The sequence below is a fragment of the Leucopleurus acutus genome, assembly GCF_964270905.1.
Source record: "Leucopleurus acutus genome assembly, chromosome: 9".
Lineage (NCBI taxonomy): Eukaryota > Metazoa > Chordata > Mammalia > Artiodactyla > Delphinidae > Leucopleurus > Leucopleurus acutus.
The window spans coordinates 57,121,537-57,148,639 of NC_139144.1; the positions used below are offsets into that span (position 1 = coordinate 57,121,537).

The window sequence follows — 27,103 nt, forward strand, 5'->3', positions numbered from 1 at the left end:
GTTCCAGAACCTTCTCACAACCAGAGAAAAACGCTGCACAAAGAAGTAACCCATGTTCTGTGCATCCATTACATGCAAGGCATTGCACTCCCTCGTCACTCGTTATTTTACAAGGACACCTGCCAGACCAGGGAAAACGAGAGGGACAAGGTTTGCGGAGGCCGGTAAACAGCATCCCCAGCGCGGCGGGGTTGAGCGTGGAGGCAAGTTTCTCGTGCGCAGCCAGGTGGAAGCGCGCGCCCTGCGTGGTCACCGCGGTCTTCCTGCGGGCCAATCGGGAGGCGGGTGGGAGGGGGCGCGGCCGGCCGGGGCAGGACCGGTTTTGGCTCCTCAGGGTTCTGCTCACGTGCGCAGGGCGGGCTGGGGCCCCAGAGCCGGCGCCTCCCGGTTCCCCGACCGCCATGGAGCGGCTGACGTTGCCCGCCGGCAGCGCGGCGGCCGTGGACGAGTACATGGAGTACCGGAGGTGAGGCGGTGGCTCCGCGGGGCCAGGAGGCCCCGGGCAGGCCCGGTCCCTCTCGCTGGAGGAGCTCTGGAGGCGCGGGAGGGCCCGGCCCCCGTCGCGGGAGGAGCGTTGGAGGCGCAGGCAGGGGCCCAGCGCTGGCTCGCTTGGGCTCCCGGAATCCCTTCCCGGGCTGGTGGGGGAAGCTTACATTGATTGCAGGTTTTCTCTTTCTGTAATTAAATATTGTACGGACACGCAGTTCTATTCTAATAAGTTTCTTCCGAGGCAATTTAAAAGGCCTCCCGCTCTGACCTCTTTGAGGAAGGATTATTAACTAGATTTATGCAAAGATCCTTTTTTTTGTTTTCTTCTAAACTGCGAGTGTAGATTACACATTGAGTGCTCGGGGCCTGTAAAAGCAGACATCAAGTTTGCATGTTAACTTAGTAATAGGGTAAGTTGTGAACTTCTAAACGTGCTCCCAACCCCGAGGGGCAGGTTTTAAGAGAAAGACACTGGTGTAGTGTTGGTGGTTCTGGAGAAACTCTTCTCTGGAAACTGGAAGTGCAGCCGCTCTTAGGGCTTTAGGGAGTGATTCACTGCCTGGGGCCCTGACAAAGACCGATGCACCTGTAGCGATGTGTTTTTCCGGTCTCCCAAGAAAGGTTTTTTTTGTGTGTGTGTGTCTTTATTGGAGTATAATTGCTTTACAATGGTGTGTTAGTTTCTGCTTTATAACAAAGTGAATCAGTTATACATATACATATGTTCCCATATCTCTTCCCTCTTGCGTCTCCCTCCCTCCCACCCTCCCTATCCCACCCCTCTAGGTGGTCACAAAGCACAGAGCTGATCTCCCTGTGCTATGCGGCTGCTTCCCACTAGCTATCTATTTTACGTTTGGTAGTGTATATATGTCCATGCCACTCTCTCGCTTTGTCACAGCTTACCCTTCCCTCTCCCCATATCCTCAAGTCCATGCTCTAGTAGGTCTGCATCTTTATTCCTGTCTTATCCCTAGGTTCTTCATGACCTTTTTTTTTTTTTTCTCTTAGATTCCATATATATGTGTTAGCATACGGTATTTGTTTTTGACAGTTGGGAAACTGGGTGAGTGGGAATTACTGGACAGGGACAGGCAGGAGGAAGGGGAGTTGAGGCGTGTGTGCGTGTGTGTATAAGGGGGAAGTGAGACGATGGTATCCTCAGCTGGGAAGCTTGAGCGGCCTGAAACCCAAGCCAGAGGAGTTGCTCTGCTTAAAGGTGGTCGCCCCAAATTACTTGGGCAAATGAGTTCCTATCTGACTGCACTTCCCTCTGGCTGTCTAGGTGACATACTTTTGGGTAATGCCTAGAAATGTCTTGGTAATTCTGAGCCAGAAAAAGTGAGGGTGAGAAGCTTGATGGGTCAGGCCTCATTCCTGGTTCGGGTAACGCAAGGAGACTTGTGCCCAGAACAGCTTCCACCCAGCCCTCATGTAGGGCAGAGCGGGCTCTTTGAGGCTCCAAGTCTTACATTTCCTTGGGAGCAAGTTGCTGGGTCCTGATGTTGACTGATAACTTAGATATTTAGATATTCAGGTATGTGGAATGTGGGCCTTCAGTTGCAGTCTCTTGCCTGGCCCAGAAAATGTTAGGGCCTGGGAGGAAATTATTTTTCAAACATAAACTACCTGGAATAATTCTCGAAAAGTTAGGGGCTTGCTGCTCAAAGTGTAGCAGTCATGGCATCACCAGGGAGCATCACCAGGCCCTCTTCAGGCATTTTAATCTTAATCTGCATTTGAACTAGATTTCTTCGGGATTCTGTAAATAAAGTTTGAGCTACACTGGTTTAGAACTTAAAATCAAATGATCTCTTTCTTTAAAGATCTGCATTGATCTTAAGGTCTTTTTAGTACCTGTTGGTATACTTCTTGGTAGCTATAATAAAGTAAAGTGGCCCAAAACTTATCGCAGAATAAAATGCCCTTTGTTTTTATTTTTTTTACTATTGTGTATCTAAATTATTTAAGTAAGGAAGAAGCTTGTAATGGTTTCATAGCCTCTGAGTTGGTTTTATTTATCTACCTCAGCTAAAGGCTTGAAAGTATGGAAAAGAGTATGGATTGCACCAAAAATTATGTAACATTCTGCAAACAACATTTTTCATGACTTTTTAAGGAGGTATTTTCAAGGAGCTATTTCTTCAATTTTAATTGTGCTTCCTTTTCCTCCAGGGAGTCCAATTCTTAATTTCCTAAGAAATAGTGTTGGCTTAATTTTTCCCATAAAATTTTGAGGTCGGTCTTCTGGAATTAAACAATGTTGCACCTGATTACTCAATGCATATGTTGGGTTTGAGCTGGTGCAGATCCAAGGGTGTTTGTGGGTCCCATCTTAGTTTAAACTCCTGGCCAGGGTTTGGAGTCAAGTGTGGACATTAGTCATGTTGTCTTCAGCGTCGATGTTTTTTGTACCATTTGTTTTTTTGGGGGGGCTATTTTTTAAGGAGGAAAATATTAGAATTTTTTAGCAGTTTAGGCTCCGGCTTTTAACGGGAAAAATGAGCATGTTTGCTTCAGAAACAAAGGAGAAACTGAGATGAATATGTGGTAATTCTTTAGTGGTAAACAGGGATCATTGAAGTCAGATGTTATGAATTCATTGACTTTCTTATTCATAATTCTCTTTTATATGGGAAGCAAAAGCTTTATTACTATTGTGTGTAATTTTGCTATTAACATGAGCCTAAGTAAAAAAGCCGAAGCAGCGTTTCCTTTGACTATACAAGTATAGCTTAATTTTAGTATTTTTAACCTGGAAAATAAATCCACAAGGCTTAAGAGAAGTATTTTTTTGTTATAGAATTGTTGGTGAGGATGATGGAGGGAAACTTTTTACTCCTGAAGAATATGAAGAATACAAAAGAAAAGTCTTACCTATGCGTTTACAGAACAGATTATTCGTGAGCTGGCGATCACCAACTGGAATGGATTGTAAACTTGTGGGTCCAGAGACACTGTGTTTTTGTACCCATAGGTAAGATATTTTATCGCTAAGGTTTCTGGTGATTAGGAAGTATAAAACTGTAGCAGAGCATATCTTCCTTCTATAAATACCATTATTGGTGATCATTGGAAAACATTTGAAAACAGACTTTTATATACCAATAATATGCCAGAAATTATTTAAGGTTTTTGGGGGCTATATTTGAAAAATTTCTGTTGTATCAGATTAGAACTCATTATGGAGTTTATCACCTTAAGCATCTTTTCTCTTACCATTGGTTAGAAAGATATTGGTGCCCCTGTGGCTTTGCCAGGGGTCTTTCGGTTAGGCTGGGGAGCAGAGTCTGCCTCTCCCACCACTGGACAAGGTAGTAGAGGATGGGTCATCAGACTGCAGAGCTGATTTTATTTTTATTTTTTTCTCTGCAGAAAGAGTTTATTTTATTTATTCATTTTCACCTTTCATTATGAACATTTTCAGACACACTCAATATTGGAGAGTATGGTGTAATCGACCCCCACATAGCCATTCTTCAGCTTACATAAGTTACGCAGAACTGATTTTAGAGTTGCTTGAGTTGAGCTACACTGAACAGGTTACCAATCTACAAATAGAAGCATTTCTCCTCACGTTTACTAATCTCCCTTTACACTTTAAGAAGTGTGTTGTATGAATACCTTTCTCTTTTATTTACACACACACACACACACACACACACACACACATACACACACCTGTGAAGGATTGGTTCCAGGACCCACTGCGGACACCAAAATCTGGGGATGCTCGAGTCCCATAGCTGGGCCCTCCTTGTCTGCAGATGTGGATTCAGCCACCCTCAGATCATAAACGTAGTAGGAACACAATATGTGGTTGGTTTAATGCCCAGATGAGGAAGCCATGGATACTGAGGGCCTACTGCATATTTACTGAAAAAAAAAATCCGCAGTTTAAACCTGTATTGTTCAGGGGTCAACTCTGTGTGTGTGTGTGTGTGTGTGTGTGTGTGTGTGTGTGTGTGTGTGTGTGTGTATACCTTTCTTTAAACAAAAATACAAGCACACAGCTTTTTATTACAAGTGGTCCTCTTCTGAGAAAAGCACATGGAGGAAAGGAAATACATGAGGCTCCAACCATTGATGTGTGTTACCTATACCTGAGGTTTGCATTTTGCTGTGTTTATCCTGTTCTACTTTAAATTTTATGACTGTTACAGGTCTTAGTTGTAAAGCTCAAAAGGACAAAGCTGCTTCAAGGAAAAATCACAGAAACTATTACGTGGTTTTAGGTAATGACTTCAACTTTCTGTTCCAAAGGAACCATGGGAGAGCCACCCTGTTCTGATAGTTTCTGGGGCTCTTTCCTGAGGTACTCTGTGTAGTTGCTGTTTACAGACTTGCAGTTTGCTGGAGGTTGTTAGGCAGTTGCTAGGATAAGTAATGTTGTGTATAGATTGACTTGAAATTTATTTAGCAACCCCAAATAAAAACACTGTGGAGGAATGGAGGATGAGGGTTATGTTGATATCTTTCAGAAATGAAGAGGACTTTGGTAAATTTATGTTAGTTTTATCATTTACCCTTGTAAAAATTTAGTGCCAGTCTCATATCTATGTATAATTGTACAGCATGGAATTAACCTTCAAAACTGACCCAACCCCACTTGGATGGGAAAGTTCTTCAGTACCAGTCACTCAGTGAGATCTCTGTCTGAATGAATTTTTCCCTATTATGGATGTGAAGCATTGGTTATTTAAGGAAAATGAGGAATATATAGAAACGTAGGAAGAAGACTCACCACCTAAAGCCAGCTGCTGTTAATATGTTTTTCTATGTTCATGTACTTTTTTCTTTACATAGTTCATTTAGTTGTTAATTATATGTATTTATAAATATTGAACCAGTTTTTCATTACAGAATCACGGAAATGTTTCCACATGGTTCGTAGTAATTGCAAACAAGATTTTTAATACCTGCTTGATATTCCAGCTAGTCCAGTGGTGTTCACTGTGTTTTCCCCAGAGCTATGACGGAGTCTCAGGGGCGTACCAGGTGGAAGGGCAAGTTAGGGGAAGGACAGACTCCAATTATGGCTCTTCGCCTTGCTTTAACCAATTCTGCTTTAATCTATTTTGTATAGTATTATGGTTCTGTAAAAGATTTTATTTAAAGAAAAGTTTTCACTGGTAAAAGAGTTTGAAAACTGTCTTCTAGTAATATACTTATCCATTCCCTTATGATGAGTATGGTTTATATATATTGCTATTGTAAGTACTGTTGCTAATGCTATTCTTATGCACAAAGCTCTTTATATACATGGAATAATTTTCTTAGGGTATATTCTTCAAAAATGAACCATGTAGGTTAAAGGATGCATCTTTTTATGTTTCTTGAAACCCTATTAAATGGGATTGGTTCTTTTGTAACACTCTTGACAGCACTGTGAAATATGTACAGTTAAGAAAACTTTGGCTCTCTTTGCTAAGTGAAAAATGGTATCTTGTTATTTTAACTTCTGTTACCTAGGGTAATATTGAGAATAATAAATTTAATATTATTTTACTGAGTATCACTTAATGAGAAGGAAGCCAGTGGCCTGAGAAAATTAGGTACAGCATTTTAACAAAGAGCTTTGGCTTTGAAAGGTGTTGATAATTTATTTTGAAGTTTAAAGTTAAAAATTAAATTATATTAAAATAAATAGCATTATTATACGTTTATTGAACTTATTTCAATTTTAAGTAGCAAACCTGTGAAAATAAATGTAAATAATGCACTTTGATAGAAAGAATTTTCATGAAGAAGTTTTTTCATGCTCTTGGGTTGTGCTTCTGTATTAAAGAATCTGTAGTGGTATTTTAAGAGAATTATTTGCTATTTCTTTGTATATTGTTGTGAAAATTCTTCTTAAATAATTAAAAATAAAAATCTAGATGGGTGAAGACTTTTCTGACCAAAGCAACAGAGCTGACAAATACTGCATGCAGGGGAGTGTATTTTCAACCTTACTGATAAGAACAATGAAACAAAAATAAAAATGAAAAAGAATCATTTTGCATTTAACAGAACAGCAGTTGTCATTTCTGGCAGTACCTGCATTGTGCTTTTATTTCTTCTCTTTTATTTTTTTTAGGTATAAGCAACATAAAACTGACTTTGAAACGATTCCTCAGCAGCGCCCCATCAGCCTGCCTTGTCAAGTGACGGGCTGCCCATGCAGGGCTTACCTCTACGTGCCTCTGAATGGCAGGCAGCCCATTCGCTGCAGGTGCAAGCACTTTGCTGATCAGCATAGTGCTGGGCCTGGCTTTATGTGCAATGCCTGTGAGTTACATTATGATAAACACACAAACAGAATGCTTTTATCTCCTTATTGAATGTGTGTCTCTGTGCCAGTTTCATTCAGCTACAGCAACATTAAATGTGTCTCTGTGCCAGTTTCATTCAGCTACAGCGACATTAAACAACTAGGATGATGGATATCTACTCTAAAATTTTATTTTTGTGGAAAATCTCAGTTATTTATATGCTTTGCAGTCATCAACCTTAATCTCTAATCTCAACCTTAATCTCATGTAATTCAAATAAGTAATAGTAATAGATTTTAAAGAATCACTAGATGTGATCTGATTCAAATTTTTGAATCGTGGACGTTTTACCAACTGAATTCTATTTACAGAATAATAATCCTTAAAAAGGATTTTATAAGTCTAAAAAATTTGTATAATTTGCTGGCAGATTATTATGTTATTGCCTAAAACATAGATTGATGGGAAAAGCAAAATGTAACATGATGCTTTTAACACTTTGTAGGCAATAGCACCCTTATCTCGATACCTATACCCAAATCCCAGCCACCATCCCATATACCCTTCCTCTTCATCGTCCTTTTAGAAACCCTTTGAAATAGATAGGATATATTTTTAAAATTCTTTTAAAAATTTTATTTTATTTTTACTTATTTATTTTTGGCTGCATTGGGTCTTCATTGCTGCGCACTGGCTTTCTCTAGTTTTGGCTAGCCGGGGCTATTCTTTGTTGCGGTGTGCTGGCTTCTCATTGCGGTGGCTTCTCTTGTTGCAGAGCACGGGCTCTAGGCACGCGGGCTTCAGTAGTTGTGGCACACGGGCTCAGTAGTTGTGGTTCACGGGCTCTAGAGTGCAGGCTCAATAGTTGTGGTGCACAGGATTAGTTACTCTACGGCATGTGGGATCTTCCCAGACCAAGTCTCAAACCCATGTCCCCTGCATTGGCAGGCGGATTCTTAACCACTGTGCAACCAAGGAAGCCCTAGGTAGGATTTTTTAAAAAATGGGTAAAATATATTTCTTCAGGAGATAGTTTTTCCAGTTCTTTTTGTAGTATCTTGAATTGAAATCTTATGATGAAATATGTTATAAAACATTTTTAATGACAGTGGCAGAAATAAATATGTTTCACTGATGAAGTATGGAAGTATTTGAATAAAACTTATTTGTTATGTGCCTTGGTTCCCGTACACATTTGTCAGAAGTGTGAGTGTGTAAAGGTTTTGTTAATGGTGTACTCTGGACTCCATTTCAATGTGGCTTTTTTTGTTTTTTACAAACAGTAATTTTATTGATATAATTCACATACTATATAATTCATCCATTTTGAGGGTACAACCTAATGGTTTTTAATATATTCACAGAGTTGTGCACCCATCACCACAATAAATTTTAGAATATTTTCATCACTCCAAAAAGAAATTCCATATCAATTAGCAGTCATTCCTTATTTCTTCCTCCCCTCAGCTCTAGACGACCAATAATCTACTTTCTGTCTCTGTGGATTTGCCCGTTCTAGACATTTCATATAAGTGGAATCATGGAGTATGTGGTCTTTTCTGATTAGCATCTTTCACTTAGTGTAATGTTTTTATGATTCATCCATGCTGTAACATGCATCAGTACTTCTTTCCTTTTTGTTGTTAAACAGTATTCTGTTGCATCTTTCTATGTCTGTGGGTTGGCCTTCCAATATGGCTTTTATGGGGAATTGACCCACAGAGACGTTTCCACATTATTTCTTCACCATTGGGCTGTCCCCCCCCATACCTGCTTTTAACTCAATATTTGAGGAGAGGGCCTGTATTTCCTGGCTCTCCAATGTTTAGCTCAGTTTCCTTTAGTCCTGATTGGTTTTTCCAATTTTTTTTTTTTTTTGCTATGGACTCTCTTACCATTTTAGCATCTTTTAAAAGTAAGAGCAGTGGCTGGGAGGGAGTGAGTTCAGGGGCCAGGGGTAAGGGGTACAGGGGCCAGAGCACAGTGTATGAGGGATCCAGATTCAGGTGATTTTGGCCAAGCTAAGTGGTTTATAGGGCATACAGCTCATTACCTATATTTTAAAATGTTTAACTTGGTTTACATCTTGATTCAGGTTCTCAGTGTTCAGGATTCCATAGCTCCTTCACTTGTGCTTGTGGTCAGCCTGCATATGCCCATTACACAGTAGTGGAAACTAAGGAAGAAAGACTGGCTCAGAGAAAACCGGTGGGACGGGACGTTCCTTATGCAGCAATGGGAGGATTAACTGGCTTTAGCTCGCTGGCAGAAGACTACATGCGATTAGATGACAGTGGAATTGGTAAGTGACGATATATGAACTGTGAGCTTGTCATATTGTGCTAACACAATATGTGTTACGTGCGCTAACAATAATGAAGCCTTGTATTTGTTTTGCACTTTAAGTTCTTCATGTTATTTTCAAAAAATATTCTCTCATTTGATTTTTATTTTTTAAAAAGATTTTATTGTCACTCTCCGATGTATGATTATTACAGAAAAATTAGAAAACATAAAAGATCACTCCTACCCCAATACTCATACCGAAATCCCAACTCACAACCCCATTGTTTGTAATAGCGGAATAATAATTTGTTTTATTTGATATGATACAGTTTACCTGTTATCCTATTGTATGTAATTTTTGCCATTATAACCATCTCATTTTGGAAACATAGGCTTTTGTCCATGTGTGTATGTACATGCATGTGTGTACATGTTATCACATCTGTAGTAATATATGCTCATATGCATGTATGTCTACATGTATGCACACAAATATATCCACTTGCATATATAAAAACTTAAAGTAATATACAGAGAAGTTTAATTGGATATATCTCAAACTATTGAAGGTAGCTGGATCCTTCTGGGAAAAAGAACTATGGTTCCTATCTACTTTAAATACTTTTATGTGTGTGGATTTTTTTTTCATAAAAAGCATGTATTACTTTTATTTTTTTCATTACAAAGATTACAAAAACGTAAATCAATATTTTCTTGTTAAAACAGATTCAAACAAGTCCCCCTTGAACACTTTTCTTAACCCCAGATTCTTTCCTGGAGTGTAATTTGCTGTCATCAATTGATTTGTATTTCTCTTTTTAACGTACATTTTTATAGTTTACTTTTTTTTAACTTAGAATAATTTTTGAAGGCCTATTATATCAGGATATACAAATCTACTTATATTTTAACTGCTTCGTAGTATTCCACACTATAGATATATATCAGTTTTCTGAACCATTTCCTTGTTCATGGCATTTAGATTGTTTCCATTTTATTTTTTTGCCTTTACAAACATCGTGCCCCCCAAATCCTTGAACTTGCTTCCTTGTGTACTATGTGAATTTGACTCTAAGGCAGATGGAGAGAAGTAGAATTGTTGGGTTGAAGAGTGTGCACGTGTGAAATTGTAATACGTTCTGTTGAATTGCCCTCCAAAAATGCTGTACTTGTTTATACTTCCTTTAGTGATGTTTTAGCTTACCTATTTCCAAACATTTATGCTGATCATTGATGTCATTAAACTTAGTTTTTTTGCCAGTCTAATGTGTGAAAGTGTTATCATTGTTTCAGTTCAGTTGATTTCCCTCATTATTAGTGAGATGAGAGTATTCTTATATTAAGTGTCCATTTTACTTTCTGTGAATTGTCTGTCCATAAACTTTGCTTATTTTTATGTTTTTCTATTTTCTCATTGATTTATAAGAAGTCTTCTTATATGTTCTGTATACTAATCCTTTGTATTTATTTTGCAGATATTTTCTTCCAATATGTCATTTGTCTTTTGGGTTTTTTACTTCTTATTGTTGTTGTTTTACAGTTTTTAAATGTAGGAAACAGGCCTTCCCTACTCTAATTTTATAAATATGTTCTCCTTCATTTTACTTTAATGCTTAATTTTTTTGCTTTTATGTTTAGCTTTCTTATGTATCTGGAATTTATTTTTTGTGAAAATGTGAGGTGTGTATAACTTTGGTTTTTGTCCAAATTAATGGCAAGTTATACAAACACCATTTTCCCCAAGTAATTTGAAACTTTACCTTTACCATATTCTATTGTACTTTCTATTTTGTGCCATTGGCCTTAATTGCATATTTTGTGCCAATATTTCGTATTTTTAATTATTGTTCTTCATAATGTGCTTTGATAATTGATATGGTAAATTCTTCCTGTTTGTGTTCATTTTTCAGGATTGCCTTGATATATTTGTGCATTTTCTCTTCTAGGTTATTTTATAACTAGCTTGTTAAATTCCATAAATAAATCCTTTTTCAATTTTTATGGATACATGATTGTATTAGGCTCATGCAACAGTTACAGAAAACCCAGTTATCAGTGGCAAACAAAAGTGATGGTAATGATGTTGTTGATGATAATTACGACTTTGTACTGCGAGGCTTGTTCCAGCCTCTTTATATCTATTACCTCATTTAATCCTCACAACAGCTCTGAGTTGGGTGCTATTATTAATCCTTTTTGCAGATGAGGAAACTCAGCACAGAGTAATAAAACATCTTGTTCTGTGTTATTCAGCTAGTAAGTGGTAGGACTGGGTTCAACCCCAAAATTGCTATGGGCTCATTAGTCAGACTCATTATTGTCTATTTCTGTGCGACTACCTTATTGTTTTCATTACTACAGCTTTATAATAAATTAATATGTATGACTTCATTTTTTTACTTTAGAATTTTCCTGACCTATTCTTCCCTTTTAATTCTTTCAGACCTTTGGCATTGTTTTTTAAAAACATTCTATTATTACAAAACTTTCTATTATTTTAGTTGAATATGTAGATTAATACAGGAAGATTTGCTGTTTTAAAATATTGAGTCTCTTCATTTCTTTGTCTTCTTCTGTGTAGCTTAGTGGAATTCTGAAGTTACCTTCATGAAAGTCCTGCACAATTCTTAATTTTATTTATAGATACTTCATCGTTTTTATAGCTATCATATATGGATTTTTTCCCTTCCTTTATATTTTCTAGCTGATTATTGTTTGCTTATGAAAAAGGAAATGTTGTATGCTGCTTTTGTTACCAGTCATTATTACTTAATCTTAAGATTTTAAATGTATATCTTTAGTTGATTTTGCATATACAGTTGACCCTTGAGCAACAGGGCTTTGAACTGCAAGGGTCCATTTATACATGGATTTTTTTTCAGTAGCAAACACTATGATACTATACAATCTGTAGTTGGTTGAATCTGCAGATGTGGAACCGTGGATAACGGAAGGCTGACGGTAAAGTTATATGTGGATTTTGACTGCGTGAAGGGTTGGCACCCTTAACCCCTGCACAGTTCAAAGGTCAACTGTAATGACAGTTTTGCTTCTTCCTTTCCAATGTTTATGACTCTTCTTACTCTTTGACCGATCAGAATGACTGGTACTTTCAGAACAATGCTAAGTAATAGTGTTAGTAGCCAGCATCTTTGCCTTTTTGTAACTTCTGGTATTTTATCACTTAAGTATCTTTATCATAGAAAGAAAAAAAAAACTTTTCCTTCTGGCCTCTGCTGGAAGGTGGGGTGAAGAAAGATGAGAACGAGGAGAGGAAACATAGGATGTTTTTGTCTTGATTTTAGATGTAGGGGAGCCCGGAGCAGAGGGACGTCTGCTCCATTAGCCATGTAGAGTCCTGGACAGAGATGATCTTTTGCTGGAATTTGTTCCTTTGTGATACTGAAGGAGCCCGTAGTAATTCCCAGCTCCTGTGGGGTGCTTGGAAGGCAGGTGAGCTGTGAGGCAGTGGGCCTGCCATAGCATCTGTCATAGCAAGGGACCAAAGGTGACTGCAGAGCAGAGCTAGATGTGGTTCCCCTGAGCTCCGGGGGATTCGGTAGAAAAAGTGGCAGGCAGCTGAGAGGTCTGTACTTCTGGTGAGAGCGTGTGAGGCTACCAGGCCCTACCAAGCTGAGAGACTAAATTGCAACTTTTGCCAGCCTTTAGCGTTTGAGATCAGTAGCGCACACGGCCACCAGAGAACACACAAGGACCTGGCTGGACCTGAGCCCCCTTCTCTGATCTTCCCACAGGTCACAAGAGGGAGGAGCTGGGGAAGGAGGGGTGCAGGAATCTGAAAGGCTGAGCAACTGTCCCACACTATTCACTTTATAGGAAAGGACTAAGAGTTTATTTCCTTCTCTCTACCCGTGGATGGGGATAGGCATGTGGGGGAGGGGTGGTTTGTGAAGAAGTAGAGGACTTATTAATTTTTTCTGCAGCTTCCTTCCTTTCAGTCCAAAAGTGAATGTAGCAGTTGGTCTTTGTAGTTTGTGGTTTAGGATTATGATTGTTTCCCCATTTCATTGAAGGAGTTTTCTTTATTTTTTCATATTTTGTTTTTAATGGTTTCCCAGTAAGGAATAGAGGAAAAATACACTTATTCTATCCTCTTTAACTAGAGGTTTTAAAATTCTGAATGTCTTGCTTTTGATAATGTTTTGTGATTATGTTAAGGTCTTATACTTCTTTGCTGACATACAATTACATTCGTGCATTTTTTTTTTTCTGTGAGAAAGGTCTCTGAGAAATGCAGAAGTACTTTTATCCATTTGCCTTTACTTTATATGGCAAAAATTTATATAAACAAAAATTTTCATTGTACAGGAAGGATTTTTATAATGATTCTGCTTGGGGCTCTAATTTGTTTCACATTTGAAATAACTTCTTTGTATCCTAACAAATAAAGATTTAATTTTCATTCTTCACATATTTTGTTCTCAGGTGCACCTTCAGGTGAATTTTTAGACTCTCCAGTTACAGCCATGGACCACCCATTTCTAAAAGCATTTCAAGCATCATCTAGCTCTTCTCCAGAAACACTAACAGATGGTAATGAAATTAAATTGAGAAATAGTTTTGGATGTAGTAAAGAATATAGATTGATACATTTTCCAGATTACTCTTTTTTTCCAGTATTCCCACAATTTGATTATCATTTCACTTTTATATTGTCCAGGCACTGAGAAAAAGCAATAATCTTCATTTTAATTGGGAAAAAATTGTTAAATCTTGGAATTATGAGGATTCTGATAATACAAAAATTTGGAGTTTTAAAACCTTATTCTGGGACATGTTATTGCTTTGATCTGAATAAGAGAGCCCTCTAGTGGACTGATTGCCTTGATCCTTTAGGCTCTCCCAAACAAGGTGTAATCCCTTGATAATTATAGATTAGCAAGGTTTTACCATTTATAAATTGCACATAAAAATGAATAAAGTTCATTTATATACATTTTTAAGTATTCTATTTCCTTTATTGAAAACAAGAATAAAAACGAAGAAGGAATTTGTATGATTTATGAGGTATTTAATATTTTAAAATATTCTGAAATGAGAATTTTCTTTGATTTATTTGTGTTTTCATACAACCTTTTCACGTACACTGACTTTTTGCGCAAGGGATTTGCACAATGAAGTAATTATAAGATGTAGATAGAAGTAAGAAATCAAAACAAAAGAAAAGGACACAATTGTGTCACTTTTTTTTAGTGAGGTATAGTCGATTTACAGTATTATATTCCTTTCAGGTATACAACATAGTGATTCAGAATTTGTATAGATTATACTCTATTTGAAGTTGTTATAAAATATTAGCTATATTTCCTATGCTGTACGATATATCCTTGTAGCTTATTTATATGTAGTAGTTTCTATCTCTTAATTCCCTTCCCCTATCTTGCCCCTCCCCAATTTCCCTCTTCCCACTGCTGACCACTAGTTCATTCTCGATATCTGTGAGTTGTGTCAACTTTCAAAGTTGATGTAACTATTACATAAAGCTGCAGTTTTGACTGAGTTGTAGTGGTAGCCAAGGTACAAAAAGGAAGGTGAGATCAGTTAAATACTTTTCCTTATTAGAAAGGAGGAGCCGTGAATTCCTCGGTGCACATGAAAGTTGTACCAGTGCTGGATTTTTTTTTAATAAATTTATTTATTTATTTGTTTTTATTTTTGGCTGCGTTGGGTCTTTGTTGCTGCGCACGGGCTTTCTCTAGTTGTGGAGATCGGGGGCTACTCTTTGTTGTGGTGTGCGGGCTCTTGTTAGGAGCACGGGCTCTAGGCACGTGGGCTTCAGTAGCTGTGGTACGCGGGCTCTAGAGCGCAGGCTCAGTAGTTGTGGCGCACGGGCTTTGTCGCTCCATGGCATGTGGGATATTCCGGGGCCAGGGATCGAACCCGTGTCCCCTACGTTGGCAGGTGGATTCTTAACCACCGCGCTACCAGGGAAGCCCCCCAATGCTGGATTTTAAAGAAATTTATGTAGTGACCCTCAGTGATGCAGTAGCCCAAGGTTTTTAAAAACTTTTTTTCAGCAAATGCAGCCTCTGGTTGGTTAATTCTGATACTTACCTTTGAAAAAAGTGGTAATATCCCATTTTACCAGATAAATGGTAACATACCATTTATTAAAATGTAGCTCAGTGAAGGTGATTCTGCAAGAAGCTTAGCTCAGGTGGTCCAGTGTGATCCAGGGAAAGACCCAGGGTTTACAGACGAATGGATAGAGAGCATATATTCTAAGCAATTTTTCTTGTTTTTCTCAACAAGATTTGTATTAGGTAGTTGTTGGCAGTGTGGTTATACTCTGTGGTGATCATTTGGAGTCATATGATTTTTGTGTTGCTGGTTGAGGGTGAATTCATACGCTTTAAAAACAAGAACAGGTGTTCAGGTTGATATTCTATTTTGGATGTGAAGGGACCCAACCAAGACATTCACCTGAAATGAACGTGAACTTTTCCATGGAATTAGGTGCTTGGCTTACCTACAAGGAAAACCAGATTTTCCTTCCTGAAGCGATTTTAAGTTCCTTTCAGCACATAAACTAGTTCTTGACAAGGTATAAAAAAGTAAATACCATGGAAATGGTTAAAATTATTTTAGTTTGAAAAATTTCAAAGCAGGAAGTAGCATCACTTTTGGTTGCCTACACAAACTCTCTTAGTCTGTTCAGGTGGCTGTAACAAAATACCATAGACTGGGTTGCTTATAAACAGCAGAAACTTATTTCTCACAGTTCTGGAGGTGGGGAAGTCCCAGATAAAGGCGCCAGCATGGTTGTGTTCTGGTGACAGTGCTCTTCCTGATTCACAGCCAGTGCCTTCTCCTTGTGTCCTCACGTGGTAGAAGGGTTGAGGACTCTCTATGGGGTCTCTTTTATAAGAACACTAATCCCATTCATGAGCGCTCCACCCTCATGATCTAAGTACCTTCCAAAGGCCCCACCTCCTAGGACCATCACATTGGGCATTAGGATTTCAACATATGAATTTTGGGTGGTGGGGGGAGGGGGCAGGAACACAAACATTCAGACCTTAGTGCAAACCTTCAATAGTTACTTCTGCGCATTATCTGTTACAGTGGTACATGAATTTCTAGCTGTAAAATTTAAAAAGTAGTTGAACAAAGCTAAATGAGCTCTGATGTGAAATAGCTACATGGTGTAATTTAATATGAACCACTTGAATATTTGGAGAATGTTTACCAATGAACATTACTTTTGTCTTATGATGCCCTGCTTTCTGAAAAAGAGGGAGTAGGATCAATGATTCATTTAGATCATTTCTGCTTTGAAAAACACAAAATAATCACTCAGAAGGAGGAAAGTTTTTTTTCTGTTTTTTATTTCAGAAGAATTTATAATTATATGAGTACAGTTGACTCTTGAACAACACAGCTGGGTTAGGGACCCCCCACCCCTGTGCAGTTGAAAAATCCTCGTATAAGTTTACAGCTGGGCCTCTGTATCCACAGTTCCTCTGTAACCACAGTTCCTCCACATCTGCAGATTCAACCAACCCAGGAGCATGCAGTAGTGTAGTAGGTATTTTTTGAAACAAATCTGAGTATAAGTGGATACACAGTGCAAACCCATGTTGTTCAAGGGTCAACTGTACTTAGATTTTTCTTTTTCCTTACTAGTAGGTACAAGCAGTCAAGTTTCTTCCTTAAGGAAACCTGAAGAGGACGATATGGCTTTCTTTGAAAGACGATACCAGGAAAGGGTAAGTCTGTAGGAAAACCTGCTTACATTAAGCATTTACTTGTAACAGAGGCACTGTAGAACAACTATATATTGATTGTGGACCATCATTAAAAATAATTTATAACGTCTACTTATAGCTAGTGTTAGGCTTTGAGGCTTATTTAGAACAATTCAGAGAGAAACAGGACTAATGAATATGATAATTTATGGAGGTCATAAAGATTGACTAAATATACACATAAAATTGTCAATAATAAAGACAACCTGAGCAGATTTGTAAATTATATATATGTTGAATTCTTTTTTTAAAATTAAGTAATTTATTTATTTTTGGCTGCGTTGGGTCTTCATTGCTGCGCGCGGGCTTTCTGTGGTTGCAGTGAGTGGGGCCTACTTTTCGTTGTGGTGTGCGAGCTTCTCATTGCAGTGGCTTCTCTTGTTGCAGAGCACAGGCTCTAGGCACGCGGGCTTCAGTATTTGTGGTACGTGGGCTTACTAGTTGTGGCTTGTGGGCTCTAGAGCGCAGGCTCAGTAGTTGTGGTGCACGGGCTTAGTTGTTCCATGACATGTGGGATCTTCCTGGACCAGGGATCAAACCCGTGTCCCCTGCATTGGCAGCCGGATTCCTAACCACTGGGCCACCAGGGAAGTCCCTGTATATTGAATTGTTAATGTATAGTATTTCTACTCCTTAGTGGCTTCTAGGTATAGGCAGACTCAAGTTAGAATTACCCAATAGCCTTTAAGAAGCAGAACACTAAACATAAACATATTTTAACAATTTTCAGGGCTCAACAACTACAGTGTTGATGTGTTCCCTGCTTTCAGTAATGATAATTTTCATCAGTTCACCACCACACCATAAACTCCTTGGGGATAAGTATAGTATTTTTTATTATCTGTATTTTCCCCAGAACTAAGTACAGTGCCTTGTATATAACACGTTTTCAATAAACATTTATGGAAAATTGAAAAGATAAATACAGGTATAATTGATATTTGCTTTCACACGTCATCTACTTACACATGTGATGTGTTTCATGTCAGTGTTCATATTTGAAAGTTTTGTTTTGTTCTTGTTTATTGCCAGGTGAGGGGATGCTGGCTTGATGAGGCATGGGGGATTGTATCCAGCCATATGGTACATTCCCCAAAGTGCTTTCCTTAGGATTATTTCATAGTTGCTTTGTGGGCATTCATTGTCTCTCTGACTAGGTAGTAAGTGCCATGAAAGTAAAGACACTCATCACTTTTTGTTGTATTCTCTACAACTCTTAAACAAGAGCTTGTTGAGTAACTAAAGGTGTGGAAAAAGGAGACCATTAAATAAATTCACCATCCAAGGGCAGAGGAAGTGAGTAAGGGACAGAGAGATTAGCATGTCTTTCCTAATGAAGAACTTTAAAGTATAGGGGGACAGTCCTTGGTATGACTTAAGGCAGTGATAAATATTGTCTGTGCTATAGCCATTCATCATATGTGGCTATGTATGTCTTAATTTAAATAAATTAAAAATTATTTCCTCAGTCACACTAGCCATATTTCAGGGGCTCAGTAGCCACATGTGGCTAGTGGCTACCTTGTTGGGCAGTGCAGAAAGTTCTTTTGGAAAGCTCTGATCTAAGAGAAAGAGGTGGTGGTAGAATTTCGGGGGGAAGATGAAATTGAGTGAGGAAAGAAGAGGCTATGTTTGCAGCATCATCAAGGCTAGACTTTTTTTTTTTTTTTTTTGCAGTATGCAGGCCTCTCACTGTTGTGGCCTCTCCCGTTGTGGAGCACAGGCTCCGGACGCGCAGGCTCAGTGGCCATGGCTCATGGACCCAACTGCTCCGCGGCATGTGGGATCCTCCCGGACTGGGGCACGAACCTGTGTCCGCTGTATCGGCAGGCAGACTCTCAACCACTGCGCCACCAGGGAAGCCCAAGGATAGACTTTTAATCAGATCAATCTGTGTTCTTAGAACACACACGTTCCCAGCTGAACTTTAGTTTTTCCTCATAGGCTTATGAGGGACAGGGTTCTAGAACTCCTTCCTTCCCTCCTCCAGGAGCTTGGGTAGTGTTGACTGCCTTGAAAAACATGCTGATGGTATTTGCTTGTGGCAAAGTAAAGGGGGTAGTTCTTATCTGTGAATGTTTTAGGGGATATACCTGGCCCATCCAGACTACTTATTATAAATAGACCTAGAATTTATGGATTTATGGGATGTGGTTTATAACTCTTCAGCCTGTGTGATTTATGGATTTATGAGATACAGCTTATAACCTCTCCAGCCTTTGTGATGAATGGAGTATAAAAACTAAGAAACTCAAACCTAAACAACTTCCTCTGAGCTGACGTGTATCATACACGTTGTTAGTACTCATCTTTTACTCCAAAAAACTATGACAAGCACCATTGAGGGAAAAAGGATGATTAGGAAACTAAATCTGATGGCTTCAGGGCCCCATTTGAAAGCAGTGCTACATCTGAATCTGGTTTTGGTTGTATCCTTTGCTACTCATTGGTATCATTGGGTGTGGGGAAGCATCCATGGTTAGTGTGAATTGGTTTTGATAATTGAAGCCTTTGTGGTAACATAGTTTACTAACTACTTTTACATATTAAAGAGTTGCTTCTTAGCTTCTGTAATATATCAGGTCAAATTATTTTCTTCCATTGTGGATGGCCTTTGGTCTCTTTTCCTCAATAAAAGAGAATTTTATTAAGGAAACAATTATTAAAGGTCAGCTAGGTGCAAGACACTGTGTTAATGCCCGGAAATTTTAAGGAGAGGGCAGACAGCAGAAGCAAGAAGAACTATAGTCCTGTAGCCTGTGTAACAAAAACCACATTCACAGAAAGACAGACAAGATGAAAAGGCAGAGGGCTATGTACCGGATGAAGGAACAAGATAAAACCCCAGAAATTCAACTAAATGAAGCAGACATAGGCAAACTTCCAGAAAAAGAATTCAGAATAATGATAGTGAAGATGATCCAGGACCTCGGAAAAAGAATGGAGGCAAAGATCGAGAAGATGCAAGAGATGTTTAACAAAGACCTAGAAGATTAAAGAACAAACAAACAGAGATGAACAATACAATAACTGAAATGAAAACTACACTAGAAGGAATCAATAGCAGAATAACGGAGTCAGAAGAACGGATAAGTGACCTGGAAGACAGAATGGTGGAACTCACTGCTGTGGAACAGAATAAAGAAAAAAGAATGAAAAGGAATGAAGACAGCCTAAGAGACCTCTGAGACAAGATTAAATGCAACAGCATTCGCATTATAGGGGTCCCAGAAGGAGAAGAGAGAGAGAAAGTACCAGAGAAAATATTTGAAGAGATTATAGTAAAAAACTTCCCTAACATGGGAAAGGAAATAGCCACGCAAGTCCAGGAAGCACAGAGAGTCCCATACAGGATAAACCCAAGGAGAAACATGCCGAGCCACATAGTAATCAAATTGGCAAAAATTAAAGACAAAGAAAAATTATTGAAAGCAACAAGGGAAAAACGACAAATAAGATACAAGGGAATTCCCATAAGGTTAACAGCTGATTTCTCAGCAGAAATTCTACAAGCCAGAAGGGAGTGGCATGATATACTTAAAGTGATGAAAGGGAAGAACCTACAATCAAGATTACTCTACCCCGCAAGGATCTCATTCATATTTGATGGAGAAATCAAAAGCTTTACAGACAAGCAAAAGCTAAGAGAATTCAGCACCACCAAACCAGCTCTACCACAAATGGTAAAGGAACTTCTCTAAGTGGGAAACACAAGACAAGAAAAGGACCTACAAAAACAAACCCAAAACAATTAAGAAAATGGTCATAGGAACATACATATCGATAATTACCTTAAACATGAATGGATTAAATGCTCCAACCAAAAGACACAGGCTTGCTGAATGGATACAAAAACAAGACCCATATATATGCTGTCTACAAGAGACCCACTTCAGACCTAGGGACTCATTCAGACTGAACGTGAGGGGTTGGAAAAAGATATTCCATGCAAATGGAAATCAAAAGAAAGCTGGAGTAGCAATACTCATATCAGATAAAATAGACTTTAAAATAAAGAATGTTACAAGAGACAAGGAAGGACACTACATAATGATCTAGGGATCAATCCAAGAAGAAGATATAACAATTATAAATATATATGCACCCAACATAGGAGCACCTCAATACATAAGGCAACTGCTAACATCTATAAAAGAGGAAATCGACAGTAACACAATAATAGTGGGGGACTTTTAACACCTCACTTACACCAATGGCCAGATCATCCAAAATGAAAATAAATAAGGAAACAGAAGCTTTAATTGACACAACAGACCAGATAGATTTAATTGATATTTATAGGACATTCCATCCAAAACCAGCAGATTACACTTTCTTCTCAAGTGTGCATGGAACGTTCTCCAGGATAGATCACATCTTGGGTCACAAATCAAGCCTCAGTAAATTTAAGAAAATTGAAATCATAACAAGCATCTTTTCTGACCACAGCGCTATGAGATTAGAAATGAATTACAGGAAAAAAACGTAAAAAACACAAACACATGGAGGCTAAACAATACACTACTAAGTAACCAAGAGATCACTCAAGAAATCAAAGAGGAAATAAAAAAACACCTAGAGACAAATGACAATGAAAACATGACGATCCAAAACCTATTGGATGCAGCAAAAGCAGTTCTAAGAGAGAAGTTTGTAGCTATACAAGCCTACCTCAAGAAACAAGAAAAATCTCATATAAACAATCTAACTTTACACCTAAAGGAACTAGAGAAAGAACAAACAAAACCCAAAGTTCGCAGAAGGAAAGAAATCATAAACATCAGAGCATAAATAAATTAAATAGAAACAAAGAAAACAATAGCAAAAAGAAAACAATAGCAAAGATTAACAAAACTAAAAGCTGGTTCTTTAAGAAGATAAACAAAATTGATGAACCATTAGCCAGACTCATCAAGAAAAAGAGGGAGAGGACTCAAATCAATAAAATTAGAAATGAAAAAGGAGAAGTTACAACGGACACTGCAGAAATACAAAGCATCCTAAGGGACTACCACAAGCAACTCTATGCCAATAAAATGGACAACCTGGAAGAACTGGTCAAATTCTTAGAAAGGTATAACCTTCCAAGACTGAAGGAAGAAATAGAAAATATGAACAGACCAATCACAAGTAATGAAATTGAAACTATGATTAAAAATCTTCCAAGAAACAAAAGTCCAGGACTAGATGGCTTCACAGGTGAATTCTATCAAACATTTAGAGAAGAGCTAACACCCATCCTTCTCAAACTCTTCCAAAAAATTGCAGAGGAAGGAACACTCCCAAACTCATTCTATGAGGCCACCATCACCCTGATACCAAAACCAGACAAAGATACTACAAAAAAAGAAAATTATAGAACAATATCACTGGTGAATATAGATGCAAAAATCCTCAACAAAATAGTAGCAAAGAGAATCCAACAACACATTAAAAGGATCATACACCATGATCAAGTGGGGTTTATCCCAGGGATGCAAGGATTCTTCAATATACGCAAATCAATCAATGTGATACACCATACTAACAAATTGAAGAATAAAAACCATGTGATCATCTCAATAGATGCAAAAAAAGCTTTTGACAAAATTCAACACCCATTTATGATAAAAACTCTCCAGAAAGTGGGCATAGGGGGAACCTACCTCAACATAAGAAAGGCCATATATGACAAACCCATAGCAAACATCATTCTCAATGGTGAAAAACTGAAAGCATTTCCTCTAAGGTCTGGAACAAGACAAGGATGTCCACTCTCACCACTATTATTCAACATAGTTTTGGAAGTCCTAGCCACAGCAATCGGAGAAGAAAAAGAAATAAAAGGAATACAAATTGGAAAAGAAGAAGTAAAACTGTCACTGTTTGCAGGTGACGTGATACTATACATAGAGAATCCTAAAGATGCCACCAGAAAACTACTAGAGCTAATCAATGAATTTGGTAAAGTTGCAGGATACAAAATTAATGCAGAGAAATCTCTTGCATTCCAATACACTAATGATGAAAAATCTGAAAGAGAAATTAAGGAAACACTCCCATTTACCATTGCAACAAAAGGAATAAAATACCTAGGAATAAACCTACCTAAGGAGACAAAAGACCTGTATGCAGAAAGCTATAAGACACTGATGAAAGAAATTAAAGATGATACCAACAGATGGAGAGCTATACCATGTTCTTGGATTGGAAGAACCAATATTGTGAAAATGACTATACTACCCAAAGCAATCTACAGATTCAATACAATCCCTATCAAATTACCCATGGCATTTTTTACGGAACTAGAACAAGAAATCTTAAAATTTGTATGGAGACACAAAAGACCTCGAATAGCCAAAGCAGTCTTGAGGGAAAAAATTGGAGCTGGAGGAATCAGACTTCCTGACTTCAGACTATACTATAAAGCTACAGTAATCAAGACAATATGGTACTGGCGCAAAAACAGAAACATAGATCAATGGAACAAGATAGAAAGCCCAGAGATAAACCCACACACCTATGGTGAACTAATCTATGACAAAGGAGGCAGGGATATACAATGGAGAAGACAGTCTCTTCAGTAAGTGGTGCTGGGAAAACTGGACAGCTACATATAAAAGAATGAAATTAGAACACTCCCTAATACCATATAGAAAAATAAACTCAAAATGGATTACAGACCTAAATGTAAGACCGGACACTATAAAACTCTTAGAGGAAAACATAGGAAGAACACTCTTTGACATAAATCACAGCAAGATCTTTTTTGATCCACCTCCTAGAGTATTGGAAATAAAAACAAAAATAAACAAATGGGACCTAATGAAAGTTAAAAGTTTTTGCACAGCAAAGGAAACCATAAAAAAGACGAAAAGACAACCCTCAGAATGGGAGAAAATATTTGCAAACGAATCAATGGACAAAGGATTAATCTCCAAAATATAGAAACAGCTCATGCAGCTCAATATTAAAAAAACAAACAACCCAATCCAAAAATGAGAAGACCTAAATAGACATTTCTCCAAAGAAGACATACAAATGGCCAAGAAGCACATAAAAAGCTGCTCATCATCACTAATTATTAGAGAAGTGCAAATCAAAACTACAATGAGGTATCACCTCACACCAGTTAGAATACGCATCATCAGAAAATCTACAGACAACAAGTGCTGGAGAGGGTGTGGAGAAAAGGGAACCTTCTTGCACTGTTGGTGGGAATATAAATTGATACAGCCACTATGGAGAACAGTATGGAGGTTCCTTAAAAAACTAAAAATAGAATTACCATATGACCCAGCAATCCCACTACTGGGCATATACCCAGAGAAAACCATAATTCAAAAAGACACATTCACCCCAATGTTCATTACAGTACTATTTACAGTAGCCAGGTCATGGAAGCAACCTAAATGCCCATGGACAGACGAATGGATACAGAAGATGTGGTACATATATACAATGGAATATTACTCAGCCATGAAAAGGAACGAAATTGGGTCATTTGTTGAGAGGTGGATGGATCTAGAGACTGTCATACACAGTGAAGTAAGTCTGAAAGAGAAGAACAAATATCGTATATTAACTCATATATGTGGAACCTAGAAAAATGGTACAGATGAACCAGTTTTCAGGGCAGAAATTGAGACACAGATGTAGAGAACCAATGTATGGCCACCAAGTGCGGAAAGCTGCAGGGGTGTGAGGGTGGTGGTGTGATGAATTGGGCAATTGGGATTGACATGTATACACTGATGTATATAAAGTTGATGACTAATAAGGACCTGCTGTATAAAAGAATTTTAAAAAATTAGGGAAGAGAAAGAGGAGGTGTTTTTGCTCTTTGGATAATGTATTAGGTGGATGTGTTCGCTAAGTACTATTTGAAATGAGTAAATGCTGCTTTAGCTTTTGTTGTTTGTTTAGCATATTTGATCTTTTTTGATGTTACTGCAAATGTAACACTTGGCCCTAAATGAGAGGGGTAAGGGGATTAGCATTTGCGTGCTTATTAAGTACCTAGATTTATATATGTGTGTGTGTGTGTGTGTGTGTATATGTGTATATATATGTGTGTGTATATATATATAAAATTTTATTTAAACCTTTAGGATAACCCTATTACATAGTGCCTATTACTATGACTTTTTTACAAAGGACAAAACTGTTGGTTAGTAGTTTGCCTCAGATGGTTAATCAACAGTAGAGGTAGGATTCAGGTATTCTTCTGACTCCGAGGCCCATAATCTTTGCCTCAGAACAGAGTGTTCTTTGGGGGTCCTCCAGATGACCTGTTGACCTTTACAGTGTACAAGAGTGATATGAGTGTACGATTTTTATTTATTTATTTTTTTGGCCGTGCTGCGCAGCATGCGGTATCTTAGTTCCCTGACCAGGGATCGAACTCGTGCACCCTGCAGGTAAGTGTGGAATCTTAACCCTGGACCGCAAGGGAAGTCCCGAGTGTATGATTGTTGAATGAGGTTCCCAGCCAACTCAAAGAGGAGAGAGAGAGGGAGAAAATGGGGAAGAGACAGAGGTGAGATTCATTCACTTTTATTTTTAGGAGGTTACTTGCAGTTTGGTGAGATTGGGTAGACTGGTTTTGCCAGGCCTCTTCTGGTTTCTTTGTATTATTCCCGTCATATTAGGAAGTAAGAGGCCTTGCCTCCACCCACCATGCCCCATATTTTCTCACCCCTTCTTTTGCAGGGGTAAGGCAGTGGTGCTGCCTTGGAATTGGTGTGTGTGAGTGGCAGTAAAAGGAACGTGGGTTTTGTGTTCTATGGAGTCTTTTTTTTTTTTTCCCAAGGAAAGGATTTATATGTTTCTGAAAGATCAGAAGGCTGCTGCTTAGGGTATGCAGGCTTCTTCTTTGTTTCAGTTACAGTGGAGAAGGACAACCTTCAGGAAGGTAACTGTTGAAATGTAGAAATCAGAATTATAGGTAACTGTCCTTTAAGCAGTATGTGTTCCAGAGATAATCCAACTGGATTAGCTGTATCCTGTGACGCTGTAGGGAATGTGCATAGGCTGGATGTAAGTTTAGGCATTTAAGCTTTTCTTTTTTTTAACTTTAGTGGCAATTAAAATTAATTTAATCATTTCTCCAAAGCAATATTCATTATATGTTATTTTTGTTAAAATGCTTTTGTAAAGTTGAAATCAAACAGTACTAGATGACTTTTTTAAAAAAATTTATTTATTATTTTTGGCTGCGTTGGGTCTTCGTTGCTGTGTGCAGGCTTTCTCTAGTTGTGGCGGCTTCTCTTGTTGCGGAGCACGGGCTCTAGGCACGTGGGCTTCAGTAATTGCAGTACGTGGGCTCAGTAGTTGTGGCTCGTGGGCTCTAGAGCGCAGGCTCAGTAGTTGTGGCACACAGGCTTGGTTGTTTCACAGCATGTGGGATCTTCCTGGAGCAGGGCTCGAACCCGTGTCCGTGCATTGGCAGGTGGATTCTTAACCACTGCGCCACCAGGGAAGTCCGTGATTACATTTTTAATTAAAAAATTTTGTCATTCTTTGACTGTGTTTGAGATACACACACACACACACACATACTCACACACTGAGATAGAGACAGAGCCCTTGACAGGACCCCTCTCTGCAGGGTTCTCGCTTTTGTGCTCATTCTCTGAGTCCTCTGTTCAGTCAGCACTCCTCAGATCTCTCCCGTGTGCTGGGCTATGTGTGTGAAGGGGTGTGTGTGTGTGTAAGTGAGACTCTCTGCCTCTTCCTCCTCCCTCTGACCCATTCTCTCTCTGTCTCTAAGGTGTTAATGAAGTCTGCCCTGTCTCTGAGAGAGAAGAAGAGAGGAAACACAGGAGGGAGAGGAGTTGGGAGCTTGCATACCCCAACAAACCATATTTTAAAAATGCAGTTAGGTCCCTTCAACAATCAGATTGTGGCTTTAGTATTTAGCAGCTTAATAACCGCTAGGTGTGTAAAATGGCTGTGATAAATAAGACATGAACCCAAATGAGGTATGTGCAACCTTTTTTTTCTTTAGGATGTTTTACAAATTATTATATCAACAAATATTTTAAATTTTCAGATAAAAATGGAAAAGGCTGCTAAGCAGAAAGGAAAAGCACCATTGCCATCAACTACAAAATCTTCATGAAGACTACGGGGGAAATTAAAACCAGCATCCAAATATGTCTTTTGTGTGTTAATTATTTAAGTATAATAATACAATTTATTTTTCCTCAAATAATTTACTTCTTTTTCTGTGTAAAAATATCTTTTTGAATGTTTCCTTAATTTATTTAAGTGAAAATACCTTATACTACTTTTGTCAAAATTCATGATTTATTACTTTATATA

At 38.3% G+C, this 27,103-nt stretch overlaps 1 protein-coding gene across 2 annotated transcripts; it reads left to right on the forward strand.

Moving 5' to 3' along the window:
- Window positions 1–389: 389 nt before the first annotated feature.
- Window positions 390–27,058, forward strand: FAM221A (family with sequence similarity 221 member A). 2 transcript variants are annotated; one of them, XM_082845884.1, is made up of 7 exons: window positions 390–466; window positions 3,293–3,466; window positions 6,569–6,759; window positions 8,839–9,045; window positions 13,476–13,583; window positions 16,677–16,759; window positions 26,832–27,058. In XM_082845884.1, the coding sequence occupies exons 1-7, from the start codon at window positions 402–404 to the stop codon at window positions 26,898–26,900; spliced, it is 897 nt and encodes a 298-aa protein (XP_082702010.1). In that variant the 5' UTR covers window positions 390–401; the 3' UTR covers window positions 26,901–27,058. The 2 variants fall into 2 exon arrangements, with proteins under 2 accessions (XP_082702010.1, XP_082702011.1); XM_082845885.1 differs by lacking the exon at window positions 13,476–13,583.
- The last annotated feature ends 45 nt before the right edge of the window (window positions 27,059–27,103 follow it).